Source organism: Archocentrus centrarchus, unplaced genomic scaffold (assembly GCF_007364275.1).
Source record: "Archocentrus centrarchus isolate MPI-CPG fArcCen1 unplaced genomic scaffold, fArcCen1 scaffold_32_ctg1, whole genome shotgun sequence".
Taxonomy (NCBI): Eukaryota; Metazoa; Chordata; class Actinopteri; order Cichliformes; family Cichlidae; genus Archocentrus; species Archocentrus centrarchus.
In genome coordinates this window covers 3,086,214-3,101,467 of record NW_022060260.1, presented here as the reverse complement: position 1 = coordinate 3,101,467, position 15,254 = coordinate 3,086,214, and the positions used below count along the sequence as shown (strand labels likewise).

The window sequence follows — 15,254 nt, the reverse complement described above, 5'->3', positions numbered from 1 at the left end:
TAAGCATGTCCGGCACCATTGATGGATTTTGATAAGACATCACTGATCAATAATAACTTCATGGGGTGAAAACCATTAATTGTAGGATTTTAACAAGTATATTTGCCTCAAATAACTTATTGTGTCATGGTTCACTAAGAGGACTCAAACACACTGAAAGCGGTTTAGCAAAGTTTAATGAACAAACTCAAGATTAATTCACTACAGCTGAAATAAACCAAAGATATGTTTTTAAGCTCAAGGCAAAACTCAGAGAAGAATTGATCACAGGCAACTACGTCTCTTCCCTTCTGCGTGGACACGAATTCAAGTTTGTGGGTACGGTAGCAGGAGTAGCTATTTTACAAGGTAATAAGAGGCAATATTCTAAAGCAAGTATCAGATGTCAGTGGTCGATGGATTATAAATCTGGTGGATATTGATCAGTCACAGTTTATAATCATTAATATATATGGCTTTAATAATAAACGGCAAACTTCTAATGTATTTTTAACTATAGAAGACAAGATTAACGTGATATTGGCTTCATTTCCTTCAGCCAAAATTTTATGGGGAGGAGATTTCAACACAGTGATGGATGGAAACATGGATAGGTGGCCCCCTAGAAACCAAACATCATCCGAATTAGAACATATTTGCAACCGTATGGGCTTAATTGATATTTGGAGATATAAATATTTGAATAACAGTTTTTACACATGGAGTAATAAGGACAGATCCCAACAGTCCCGCATAGATTTTTGGTTGATCTCTTCAGATATTGAAAATAAAGTAATGTTGGAAATTTATTGCTACTTTTATCCAGCATATATACTTTTCCCCCAAGGTAGTAGTGGGTACTTGCTACTATACATATATTCCATTCATTACCTGTATCATTCTGCCCTGAACAGCCCCTATACTCTCTATACTTTCTTTGCCCTCTTTGAACTTTCTCCCCTTATACTGTTTGTACTTTCTCTCTCTATAGGTGTCCTTATCAGCTTCATATGCTGCTTATACCCTTTCCCCCACCATTAGCAGTAATCATTCCTCACTTGTGTAAAAAGGGACTCTCCCTATTTGTTAGTAGTGATTCATTCACATGTGGTAAAGTGTGGTTTTAGAATGGGTCTTAACTCTATTAATCACTGTTTACATTTATTATAATATGGGGATATACTTAATTGTATTATTCATTACTGATATTGTTTTAGTGCTATTAGTTTCATTAAATGTATATTTTATAGTACTGTCACAGAAGTGCCTGGGGTTGTTGGTTTCATCTTAAGTACCAGGCGCCATTTTTTTATGGCACGTGCCAATAGCACACACACCACTGTGTTGAGAGTTTTTATGTTCTTAGGTCACTGAGGTCAGGATAGGACCTGTGTGTGTGTGTGTGTGTGTGTGTGTGTGTGTGTGTGTGTGTGTGTGTGTGTGTGTGTGTGTGTGTGTGTGTGTGTGTGTGTGTGTGTGTGTTTTAAAGCACTGTCTTATTTGACATTTGTACCCTTTTGTCATATATCAGTCAGGTTTTCTGGCAGGTGCGCTGTCAAAAAAAAAGTTCTGTGGGCCCCTTGAAGTCTTACAGCCAAGAAAGGGGGAAGGAATAAAAATCTGGCTAAGTGGGGGACTGGTGATCTTATCTTAATGGATGTTGGAGTAGAAAAGGTCATCATTGGTGACCTCTGTTTGAACTGTTGTGACCTGAGCGCTAGACCTGTGAGGTACAGCCTTAATCATGTGTCCTAAAGTGGGTGACGGCGGTCCAAAAGTTGATGGGGTGAGGATCAAATTTCAAAGGGAAGCAACTTATGCATATTAATTTGGGGTGGAGGAAAGTCCTGCGAACCGGGTATAATTGCCGTTTTTCGCCGTTGGAGCAGCTTTTTTCTTTGGCTGCGCTGCTTCTCTTTTTTTGCTGGACTAACTGCTGAAGGCTGTACACTCCCGGGAGGCGCGCGCTTGCTTTCTAACTTTCTTGCCTTTTCCACTTTGTGGAAATAAAACTTTGGAACGAATCCTGCTCGATTCCAGTGGATTATTTCAGGAAAATGGATTATTTTGATTTTTGTGGATTATTTCAAAAAAGTGGATTTAATTGGGAAATTTTCCAGCCAGAGCCGGGGCCACCCTGAGGATAAAAAGGTAAAAAAGGGGAACCCGAACCACGACCGACAGTAACTGTACAGGCATGAATGAATGAACCCGGCTGACTGTGCAGTGATGTCCAGCTGGTTTTGCTATTTTTTTTTATCAATCTCCTTATTACAGAAGAATTTCATTATTCTTGTCAAATCCTTGAATAAAAGTTGACTCTACATGTCAATTGAATCTTCATTTCAGAACCACTCTATTGTGTACACACACACACACACACACACACACACACACACGCGTGAACATGTGGATCTCACTGTATATTTATTCCAGAGCACAATACACGGCTCTCCCTTTAATAAAACAATTAAGTTCAATTCAAACTGCTCTGTGTGACAGTATTAAAATAACCTGTGGACACCAGAACTGTCAATTCATCTTAAGAAATGTGACAAATGAACAAGTGCCTTTGGGCACTGATTCAGGTACTGAGTTATCCAAATTCACTTTACTCCAGGACACAAAAACCACATGTATAGATTCACCATTTTAATCTATTTTTTTATTTTTTTAAGAGTCTGCTGACTTTGTGCCAAAATAACATTTTAAAAACATTTTCTCCACTCAAAGTTCTGCTTCTGCCACCATCTCTGCTGTTATGGTTTCAACTGAGGATTTTTTTGTGTTTCTGCACATAGGGAAGTACAGTAGCAGTTACAATCACAAAGCATATCTGAGCCACAACTACACATCAGATGTTTGGGCCAAACTGTCTGTAATACATTTTTATAAAGTCATTAAATACCTTCTTTGATAATATACTGACATTCACACTTCACTGTGGACATAGTCATTCCACGATGACCAATCAAAAAGAACACGAGTTAATGAATAAAAGTCCAACCTCAGAAATATTTGACTTCCTGTGTCGTTCCATAAGACTTGAGCAGTAGCTTGAGTTGACTGCAGTTTTTAGTCCATCCACATTGTAGGCATTGTGAAATTCACATGAAACATGGCTATATAACAGATAAACATCTTTCCAATAATGTGACACAAACTAAAGGGGTTCATTTGATAAAAGTTCATTTATTTTGAATATGATAAAGTATTTCTATAATCAGGTCCTCTCCTTGATTTCTTCACTGTAGAAAGCAGGTGGAACATTCCTCTGATCCGTTGTTCTAACAACTGTCATTCCAACACATAAACCCAGCCTCGTTTCTCTCCGACATTCAAGGTGCTGAACAGCTACGATTTCTCTGTTTTAAGAATCTCATCCCCTAATCCAGGTGAAATATAGCCGGGTCAAAGTTCAGCTCCAGACAGATCTGCTCTCTTTGGTCATCCTCTGTGTGAGGTTTCTCAGTTTCTCAGCCTGGATTTTATCTATAGGATAAGTCTCTGCCCCAGGATCTTGCGGTTGATCTCAGCCAAGGCCACAGAAAACACAAAGGCCTTCTCATCAGAGAGACTCGCATATATATCCACTTCCTTCTCTTGTTTCTCTGCGAATACACACGAAAAACAATCAGAGAAAACAGATTTTGGCAACAGACACTAAAACAAACATTTACACTGTAAATTTACACATTTACTATGGTCTCAGGTGTCTCCAATCTCAGACCAATAATGATCAGGCTAATCGCCCAGTCCTAGCTGGTCCTGCGCTGTGAGGCCAACTGTAACTTTAACATGTTTTGGTGAGAAAATACATTTTCTCAGTGTTCACATATGTGGACCTTAATCTGTGTACATGCTCCATTTGTAAAACAGGATGATGATTTTTTTTTTTTTTAATTTAAAATTCAAAAGCATATTCTCAGGGCCCACTCAGTGCAGCTTTTATTTTAAATTAAATTTATTTTAAACATTTATTACAAAATAAGTCATTCGACTTAACACTGACCTTTGAATTATTCAAGCATTAAAAAAAAACAAACTTTTCTTAGATCAAGGGTTGAGCCAATGTTGTGTCTACAACACAGGCAACTTAGCAAAGAACCAATTTTAAATAGTGCATTTAGGCATTTTATCATTAAATGGTAAATGGACTTATACTGTGCTATATAGAGTTTCTCTACTTTGAGCCCTCAAAGTGCTATATACAAACATTCCTCATTCATACAAACACTTATTTCTAGCATTCGCACTCATGGTTGCATCGGAGAGCAACTTGGGGTTCAACATATTTCCCAAGGAAACTTTGGCATGCAGACCCGTGCAGCCAGGGACCGAACCACCGGCCTTCTGATTAATAGATGAGCTGCTCTACCTACTGAGCTATTTGTCCCCATTTCTTTAGTTGAATCTATAAAAAGCCAAAGATTTGGCAGGCATAAAATTGCATTTTGCACCAACGAGGTGATTCCCAAAGAGATAAAGCTGCATGTGGAAATGCCGGTTTCCCTGTAACTGGAAGCTGCAACTTAATAGATGTGATTATTGCACCTTTTGTATGTCAGTTTATTTTGTGAGTTCCTGCTCTGTGTGTCTTCCACATTTTCTGTAGTCCCACATTTCCTGTCCATCTGTACTGTGACTAGAGACGTTTCAGGCAACTAACTTCTTAGGTGACTAAACGGGGGAAAAAAATTAGACTAATTGGCTAGACTAAAACTAAGAAACACTCAAATATCAAGTTAAATTTTAGGACTGTTTAATGGACAGTGTCAAAAACTGTCTAAACAAAGTTTGAAACCATTAATTGCATTAATCTATAATAAATCGCACTCTAAATGCTGCTTAACTGTGTATTATGAACACTGCACCTCACACTCCAAATAAAGAAAAAAGCAAACTTAAAAATCAATATGTCAAATATATGAAAACAAGTTACTGCAAACAATGTTTCTGCATCAGTAAAATATGAGAAAATAACATCAGAAAAATTAATAAATTAAAAGTGTGGCGCAATATGTACGATGCTCTTTGTTCTACATCTGAATAGAAGTTAAAATCTAAAACGATTATAAAACAATACAATATAACAAACATCCATCAGGCCCGACCAGTGGAGCCCAGCCCTCCTCACCCCGATTCAGACTTCAGCGCTGGGTCTCTACGTAAGTGGCCGATGTTGTTGACGGTGTTTATACCTGTGCAGGTACGTTTTTTTCTGTTTTTTTTTTTTTTAAAAACATGCAGTGCTGACTGACAGAAACATAAAATGCTGGCACTTTTTTTCCCCTTCTGGGTCCAAAACTTTGCTGTGGTCAGTTTTTTTATGGTGCAAACACATTTGTCCCTCTAGATTTTTCGCTTCATTGTACAAACTTGGGGGAAGGAAATGAATTTCTCGGGAGGTGCGCATCAGGTTACGTTGTAAAACTTCAAAAATAACTAACGATATTAGACCTAATAAAAATATCAGGCCAAGATTAACAGAGTTATGGCATTTTTCTATAACAAAGTCTGGTGGCAGATGGCTGCGTAACATTTAAGATTGTAATCGATGCCCAGTGCCTGTAAATTCCTGTCTTAACAATTAGGCTAACCGACTGCTCTGTCTGGTACAGACTAGTGACAATAGCGAAGATTAGTCATCTAGTTGTTCACATCTCTAACTGTGCCCACCCCCCCCCCACCACCACCACCACCACCACAAAAAAAGAAAAAAAAAAAGAAAAACACCCCCCCCACACACGCAGTATCAGTCCAAATTTAAAATGCAACTCAGAGTATGACTTATTTTTACCTCTCTCCTCTTCCTGTTTCTTCACCCCCACTGTTTTTGGTCTACCCCTTCCTCTCCGTATGGGATCTGATTGGCTGTTAGCTCGGGGTCTTCTCCTGTTCTCCATGTCATTGGTTAGAGGACACTCAATTCTCTCTCTGCGAATGCGCTCAGTCCTCCTCCGCCTGAAGTCCAGCTTGTCTAAAGCAGAAAAAAAAGGATAAGAAATAACACGTTTAAAAATCTGTTCAGTTTGGTGCCGTTCACTCACTCATAGATCCTTGTTACTGTAACAGCATTAATGTGGGCCGGAGCTCAGGCACTAGACATCTACTAGGTCTGGTACTAGGAGTAGTTGAACTTAAGTAGGCACGACAAATTACTGAACAGATGAACAAGCAGTGGTTTATTGCTTCCTCCGAGAACAGGGTTTTGTTTAATGTTCAAAGTTCTGGTTGCAGCCATTACTACCCGGATAGTGTTAACTTTGAAGCATCATATTTTAAAACCCGTCCATCCATTTTCTTCCGCTTATGTGATTTTGTAACTGCAATACATTACAGGAAGCTATGGGGACAGTATTGCCTCCATCGCCTACCAATAACAACAATACCAACGAAGAAGAACATAATGTGAACAACATAACGATGGTGGAGCAGAAAGGAGGGTGGAGAAAATGAAAGAAAATGGAGACAGACTGTCAGAGGTGTGGGAGCTTTTGACAGAAACAAAAATAAAGCTGAATGCAGACTGTGTCCTTCCATGACTGTCCCTCTGCGTTAGCCCTGAGACAGGCTGGTAACCAGCCCAGGGTGTACTTTGCCTCTTGCCCTATGACAGCTGAGATGGACTCCAGCACCCACACATCCCTGAAAAAGGATAAGCGGAAGAAAATGGATGAATGGATGGCTGGATGGACGGACATCTTTTCCTTGTACCAAATGGGCAAAATTCCTTCAAACAGCTGAATGAACCCTAACCTACCCCATAACCTTAAACAGATTGTCAAAGACCTGCTGGGTCTTTTTTGCATTTTGAAAAACACAAGATTCTAAATTTCACCCATAATTATAAACAACCTTATCAGCTGATTAACACCCCAGAAATGTTGAAATGTTATAAATGTAATTCTTTTTATAGTATGATGTTTTTAAATGAAAGAGTAGAAAATCTTCATGTTTTTTCTTTCCACATTTTTACCTGATGTATTGCACTACATGTTCTCCCTGTGCCTGCATGAGTTATCTCTGGATACTCCAGCTCTTTCAAGCAATCCAGAGACATGCGTGTTAAAATAACTGGTGGCTCCAAATTGGATGTAGGATTTAATTTTTTTTATTTGGTACAGATTTCCAATGATTTTGGAAACAGTCTATAATAAAAATAGAAATGAAACATTAGTGTACTAATATCTGAGAAACCTGGGCCCACCAACTAGCTTACCTGCTATAGCTGGAGAAGAGCGCTCATTTAACTTTGCATTTAGGAGTTTCCTGCTAATAAACACATAACCACATGGGCAGGACTTGCATGCCACCGGAATCTAGAGAGAGAGAGAAACAGGAAACAGTGTTAAAACATCACCACATGATTTCCACAAGCTAAGTTCTCCATGGATGGATTTGTGTTTTAGCTGCACCAAACTATGCAGCAGACAATTAGACATACTCTTGGATTCCACCATGTTTGGAAAAACAGTTGCTGGATTAGCTAGGCATCTCAAAGGTCAAAGCAAATGTCAGATCAGATTTGATCCAAGTAAACATCATGAGCTGATAAATGCTATCATTTTAAGATAGTCACTCATTCATGCCTGTTTCTTTTTTCGGAGAGTCTGGTTGCAATCAGTGCACAGAGATCCTCAATTAATTGAACTGTATTTCATTCATATACCGCCAAATCACAACAGTCGCCTCAAGGAGCTTCATATTCTAAGGTAAAGACCCTACAATAATTACAGAGAAAACCCAACAGTTAAAACAACCCCCTCTGAGCAAGTACTTGGCAACAGTGGGATTAAATGCAGAGTGGAGTATAAACAGAGTGAAAAGAGGTGAATGAAAAGAAACACCCAGTGCATCATGGGAACCCCCCAGCAGACTAGGCCTATAGCAGCATAACTAAGGGAAGGTTCAGGGTCACCTGATCCAGCCCTAACTATAAGCTTGATCATAAAGGAAAGTTTTGAGCCTAATCTTAAAAATAGAGAGGGTGTCTGTCTCCTGAATCCAAGCTGGGAGCTGGTTCCACAGAAGAGGGGCCTGAAAGCTGAAGGCTCTGCCTCCCATTCTACTCTTAAGTATCCTAGGAACCACAAGTAAGCCAGCAGTCTGAGAGCGAAGTGCTCTGTTGGGGTGATATGGTACTATGAGGTCTTTGAGATAAGATGGGGCCTGATTATTCAAGACCTTGTAGGTGAGGAGAAGGATTTTATATTCTATTGTAGATTTAACAGGGAGCCAATGAAGAGAAGCTAATATGGGAGAAATCTGCTCTCTCTTTCTAGTCCCTGTCAGTACTCTAGCTGCAGCATTTTGGATCAGCTGAAGGCTTTTCAGGGAGCTTTTAGGACAGCCTGATAATAATGAATTACAATAGTCCAGCCTAGAAGTAATAAATGCATGAATGAGCTTTTCAGCATCACTCTGAGAAAGGATGTTTCTAATTTTAGAAATATTGCACAAATGCAAAAAAGCGGTCCTACATATTTGTTTAATATGTGCATTGAAGGACATATCCTGGTCAAAAATGACTCCAAGATTTCTCACAGTGTTACTGGAGGCCAAAGTAATGCCATCCAGATTATAAGTGTCCAGTTAGACACTATCAGCCAGTTTCCCAGTCATGGATTAAGCATGGTCCTAGACTAAAAGGAAAAAGTCAATGAAGACCAAAATAGGAAAAAGTATTTAGTCCAGGATTAGACATAATCCCTGTACGGGAAACTGGGCCTATGTGAATTTATGTGATGTGAGGAAATTAAAGGTCATCCAGGCCTTAATGTCATTAACCCTTGGGAGATCCTTTAAAAAACTTACATTCGTGATCCTAAGGACAAAATGTGTCCTCTTCCTAAAAACCGCTGTAAAAATATTATAAAGTAATATTTTTTTCCACTTTAAATGATCTAGTCCTTTAGAACTACTTCAGCCTGACACATAGATACCAAATATTATATACTTTTTGAAATTTTTTAACCCTTTATAGGCCCATTTACTTACACAGTGCCACTTTTTTTCATGGACAAAAATTAAAAAACTCAAATAATTTCCATAAAATGTATTTTGGGGACTATTGGATTATTATTTTTATTAGGCCCTGAGATGAGTCACTGATTGGCATCAACATTCTTTTTCATGCATTTTTTGTTTTTCTACAGTATCAGGTTTTGTGAAAAACTTACATTCGTGATCCTAAGGACACATACTGTCCTCTACCCAAAAACTGTTGTAAAAATATTATAAAGTAATATTTTTTCCACTTTAAATGATCCAGTCTTTTAAAACTACTTCAGCTTGAAATAAATATATCAAATATTACATATATTTTTGGGTATTTTAACCCTTCAAAGGCCAGTATTCTTACATACGCCACTGTTTTTTTTTAATCAAACATCCAAATAACTAAAATAATTTACATAAAATACATTTTACGGAGGAGAAGAACATGGCGGTGCAAATGTTAGCACTGTTGGCACACACCAAGAAGATAAGAAGGTCCTGGGTTCAAATCCACCTTCTGCCTGGGGCCTTACTGGGTGGAGTTTTCATGTTATCCACATGTATGTGTGGGTTCTCTTAGGGGACTCCAGCTTCCTACCACAGTCCAAAGACATGCAATTTGTAGGGATAAGTCATTTAGTGATTCTGAATTGCCCATCGATGTGAATGGTTATCTGTCTCTCTGTCTTGGCCCTGTGACAGGCTGGTGACCTGTGCAGGGTGTACCCTCCCTCTCGCCCTATGGCAGCTGGGATAGGCTCCAGACCCTCTGTGACGCAGAATTGGATAAGTGAAACCAAATGAATGGAATATTTGATTTTTATTAGGCCATGAGATGGTAAATGATTGGCAGCAATATGTTTTTTCATGCATTTTTTTGTTTTTCCTGCAGTGACAAATAAAAAAAAATCAAACTTGAGGTTCTGAGGACAAAAAATGTCACCTTCTCAAAAACTGCTGTAAAAATATAGAGCAAAAGAGAAAGACGGTGAGAGACAGGGTGAGTGAGAGACAGACAGGGTGAGTGAGAGACAGACAGGGTGAGTGAGAGACAGACAGGGTGGGAGAGTGTAGAGCTATGTGTCTGTCTGTGATTGTGAGAGTCGAGCTAAGGTAAAGCGGAGACTGCAAATGGACAAACTGTGGTGGTCTTTGCATGTAAAATGCATGTAAAATTCCCATATTTGCATGTAAAATTCACGCTGCTTCTTACTTCTACATTTACTGATGAGAGAGGGGCCTGCAGCAGCACCTTGTAGATTTGAGTTGATTCATTTTTTGACCTGTAAACACCATGCCATGTGCTGTAAAATCTTGTCATCTCCAAAAGGGCTAATCCTGCACTACTGTTCATTCTTATAGCCATGGCTGCAGTGCAGGTGCATAATCTACCTGAGCGAGAACCAGAACAAAGTCCAATTTTGTTTTGGTTCTTGCTGCTGAGGCCTCTTTGAAGCTCTGAAAGGTCCCTCATTGTTTATTATTCTTGAATTAGGTTTATAAAGCAGAATCTGGCCTTCAAAGAGAAAAGACTTGAAGTTGGACATCACACACACAGGCACACACACACACACACACACGTGCACATGCATGCCCGTGCACACATATACACACATACACGATGATCCTCGCCTTGAGGCGACAGTTTGTTGTGATTTGGCGCTATATAAATAAAATTGAATTGAATTGAATTGATCCAACATCAATAGTGACACACACTTATTATTTCGGGAGCAAGAAAACCTTGCAGAAAACAGTAAAAAGTGTGTAATTTTGATGCATGCATTGAATGGTAAAAAAGTAGCGCCACCTGGTGGACAAATATAAAAATCAAAAATTCAAAGTCAGTAGTCCAAAATAAAATCTTAATGAAAAAGATTGCATTGGTTTATGTGAAGATAAACGTGTGATCAAAAATGCCATTTTCAATGGTTTTGAATGGGACATTTTGTGTCCCTAGGATAACGAGTGTGACTTTTTGAATTGCTAAGCTAATTTAGGCTATTTTTAAAAACTGATTTGACAGTTCTAAAATTTGTTGAAAATGATTAACCTTTGGCAAGTTTGAGTTATGTTCAATCAGCACAGACAAAATGGCAGGCAAATTAAAAAAAAAAAAAAAAACGCAAAATGTCCCTAAGATCTCCTAAGGGTTAAGACATTCCTGCAGTTTAACTAATTAGTGTGCGTCATCTGTCTAAAAGCTGGGTATCATCTGCATAACAAGGAAAATGTATGCAATGCCTTCTAATAATAATACTGCCTAAGGGAAGCATGTATAATAAACAGAACTGGTTCTAGTAGAGAACCCTGTGGAACTCCATAATTAAGGGTCACACTCCCTCCAACCTTCAGGAACTCTTTGACCGAGCAATTATTGCACAGGCAAATAGCATGTTGACTGACAGCTCCCATGTTCTGCACACAGAGTATGTGCTGCTGAATTCAGGAAGGAGGTATGGGGTTCCTCTTTGTAAATACAACAGATACAAACATTCATTTATACCCTTATCAATTAAGCTAATCAACAAGCTAACATGAAGAAGTACATATGGCAAATTGTATAGTTTCATAAATTGTATATTGGTTTTATATTTACAGTTCTATTTTCTATGTAAATTATTCTGTTTTATTGTTTTTTATTGTATTTATTTGATTTAATGGTGTTTTTGTTTTTTTGTGCAGGGGTACCCTCTTCTTCTTTTTAAACCAAGACAAATTTCTCCCAAGGGAGACAAAGAATCTTGATCTTAGTGTGTGAAGAAGACTCCCCATTTACATGAACAAACTGGAGTCTATTAAATATGATTCAAACCACTGCAGTGCAGTACCTTTAATACCTATAGTATGCTCTAATCTCTGTAATAAAATGTTATGGTCAGCAGTATCAAAAGCTGCACTGAGGTCCAACAGGACAAGCACAGAGATGAGTCCACTGTCAGAGGCTCTAAGAAGATCATTTGTAACCTTCACTAATGCTGTTTCTGTACTGTGATGAATTCTGAAACCTGACTGAAACTCTTCAAATAAACTGTTCCTCTGCAGATGATCAGTTAGCTGTTTTACAACTACTCTTTCAAGAGTCTTTGAGAGAAAAGGAAGGTTGGAGATTGGCCTATAATTAGCTAAGACAGCTGGGTCAGTGATGGCTTTTTAAGTAGAGGTTTAATAACAGCCACTTTGATATTTATTGGTCGTACGTAGCCCTTAAATAAAGATAGATTAATCATAATTCAGATTGAAGCATTAATTAATGGTGGGACCTCTTTGAGCAGTCTTGTAGGAATGATGTCCAAACATTGATGGTTTGGAGGAACAAACTGTTGTGTGATGATTATGATCCATTCAGTGCACCATGATATTTTCTACATCTGCAAGCCTGCTGGGGTCAGAGTGATTAAATTTTGTCATCAGATGGTGAGTACAAAGGGGAAGTTTTTGTGACTGCACAAACTTGTGATGAGATTTTATATTACAATGCACCAACTGCATAAGGGCCCCAAGTGGCAACATTCCTGTACAAATCTTTGTACAAAGTAAGAGTCCTCATTCACCTAAATTCAGTGCAGAAAAATAAACAAGAGCACTGCTGAGTGGGTGCCAATGCTTGTTGTTTTGGATTTTGTAACTGGGAGGAAGTGCTGTTACAGTAAAGTCAGTGAACACGTCTGAAGTTTGAACTTGAACACATCTAGGTTGTGAATTTAAACATCCTAGGTTACATCGGTCGAGGTACTGCATTCACAAGATTTTCAGAAACTTGAGGTCAAGGTCGTGAGATGTTTCTAGCATCCATCCACCGCTGTTTGTTTTACACAGCGAAAATCTACAGTAAAGTTACAGAAGTTAAAATAAAATATGCAGATGGACTGTTAACTTTGATACCATGCTTAAATTACACAGCTTACTGAAGGCTGATGGTAGTTGTCCTGCTTTGTATGGCAGCAATACCTGCAGCAAGTAGGGGTGAGTCTAAAGGGATGCATGAGGTTTACAAGACCATATTTATTTCAAGGCTTCAGAAACATTTTGCAGATTTAGATGAATATAAAATATCAATAAAATCCATCCAACCATCTTCTTCTTTCTCCTTTCATTAATTATATGGTACTAATATTAATATTAAAAAAATATTTAAAAAATGAAAGCTTTTCCCCCATAAGCCAGTAAAAATATACACGGGCCAATAAAAATCTGAGTTACTGACCTCAGACTGTTGGGTTGGACACTGAATTATAATTAACATGAATTCCTGACCAGGTTAAGTGGAAGTGGATGGATGGATGGATGGATGGATGGATGGATGGATGGATGGATGGATGTGTACACCATCAGAACATCTGTTTTGTGCAACAGAAAATGTTCCATCAAAGCTCAGGTCAAACCTCAGCTCTGAGAACGCTGAAACGCTCGCTTTTCTTCATGCTCCTTTAAAGGCTTACACACACACACACACACACACACACACACACACACACACACACACACACACACACACACACACACACGTTACCTCATCCAGGAGATACAGCACAGTCACAAATCTTTTTTTTTTTTTTTTGTTTCCTATTAATGTAAGAAAGCCTTCCAACCTTAGTTTAGGTTGCATGTACACCTTATTGTATTTGACATTACTGTACTTGTCTATCTTTGCATTTAAGAAAATGTTTTCTTTAAAAATATATGATTTTAATATGGCATGTAAATATAGTGAAAGGCTTCAGTTTTTTGGACAGATGTATGCAGTTAAACTATTAAAAACTGCAATCTCCAAACTGGAAATTATTGCTGTGTAATTGAGACAAAAGTATTTCTTATCGATTGCTCAACTGACATCGTCCATTAAACAGTCCTAAAATTTAACTCGATATCCGAGTGTTTCTTAGTTTTAGACCAGTTGATTAGTCTATTTCTTTTTCCTTGTTTAGACATGAGTCAATCAGTATACAATCCTGGCGAATTGCTGTGTCGTCTTAACATACTCATCCAAAAGGGACAGTGTCACAAATCATCATGGTTTGTTAAAAAAAAAAAAATCATGTATCCCAAAGCATTCTGGGTAGACACCGACAAATGAGGAATATACACCAATGATGGCTGAAAAATAGCCCACTCCGGTCTAATACAGTCCACGGTCGCTACCAGCTGCGTGGTGAGCAGCTGAAAGTAGTCACTCTGTGTGTATGAATCCTTTTCAGTGGGTTCACACACAGAATTAGAACAGGAAGACCAAAGATGCTTGATCTGCCTGCCGTGTACCTGGAGCATACCTGCTGTGTGTGTCTGCATCTCCTGGGTCCAGCAGCCTTACCGTAATGCCAAGAAGAGAGGCTCAACAAAACCAAAACACTCACTTTTTAACAAGCGGTAAAATATCTGAGGTACTGTAATAAAAGATGCTCAATGGTAAAACGTCATTTACTGTATTAATATGAACTTCTGAACCACTCCCTTACGTTACACAACACCATGAAATTACTAACACAAAAGTGTGAATGATCATATATCCGTCTATTTGTTTTACACTGCAGTCACAGAAGTGTCGACACGGACACAAAGATTAGTGTTTCTGAGTCCATCCAGCCGGCCAGAGAGATCTGACCACCGGTCGTTAAACACGAACCGTTTCCGTCCTCAGCTGGCAGCTACGGTCGATAAAAATCAAGCAGCACGCATGAGGCATCAATCACTAACAATGCTCTGAAAATTAAAGAGGCATTTTGTTACCTGTTGGTCGCATTCAGGACAGGATTTAGTAGCCATTTTGACTTTCTTTGTTTTATTTGCCGACATAGTCCCTTCTTCTTTCAGCGACGTGCAGAGAGCTTTACGGCAGCCTGATTTCTGTCAGTATATGGACGCCACCGGGTACTTCCCAGCGCACAGCAACACAAACATGCCAGGAGAACACTTAAGGGTCAAGTTAGCTGGACGACGACCCACTGTTCACAAACGGACACACTTCTGTACGGGTTCTTGAACGTGTAAACCTAGGCGCATGCGCACAGGTCGTCCTTCTGTTGATGCGGTGCATTCAGGTTCCTTGGGGAAAATGATCGTTGGAACACGCCGCTGGAGTTACGTTTGCGGTTCTGCAGTAAAACGTAAAGGACGGTGGGAAATGGCTGGACCATGTGAGGGCAGGGCCACATTCACAAAAGATCTTATCTAGACACTATGAATAAAGTTTCCTCATATCTTTTATCTGTTTATTCGACAGAAAGGGACATATAGGATGACCTGTGGCAGACTTCCTCACACACGCGAGTTTAATC

At 38.9% G+C, this 15,254-nt stretch overlaps 1 protein-coding gene across 1 annotated transcript; it reads right to left on the bottom strand.

Annotated features, from left to right (window-relative positions):
• Positions 1-2,580: 2,580 nt before the first annotated feature.
• On the bottom strand, positions 2,581-14,974 carry cunh16orf87 (chromosome unknown C16orf87 homolog). The gene is made up of 4 exons (XM_030724168.1): positions 14,707-14,974; positions 7,202-7,301; positions 5,780-5,959; positions 2,581-3,590 (listed from the first exon to the last, which is right to left on the bottom strand). The coding sequence occupies exons 1-4, from the start codon at positions 14,770-14,772 to the stop codon at positions 3,472-3,474; spliced, it is 465 nt and encodes a 154-aa protein (XP_030580028.1). The 5' UTR covers positions 14,773-14,974; the 3' UTR covers positions 2,581-3,471.
• Between the last annotated feature and the right edge of the window lie 280 nt (positions 14,975-15,254).

Bases quoted from the DNA above. Each gene is read 5' to 3' on its own strand.
- cunh16orf87 (XM_030724168.1), bottom strand. From the start codon at position 14,772: ATGTCGGCAAATAAAACAAAGAAAGTCAAAATGGCTACTAAATCCTGT. The intron at 5,960-7,201 runs GTAAGCTAGTTG...TTTCTGCTTTAG, and splicing joins CTCTTCTCCAGCTATAGCAG to ACAAGCTGGACTTCAGGCGG. The intron at 3,591-5,779 runs GTAAAAATAAGT...GTGTATTCGCAG, and splicing joins GAAACAGGAAGAGGAGAGAG to AGAAACAAGAGAAGGAAGTG.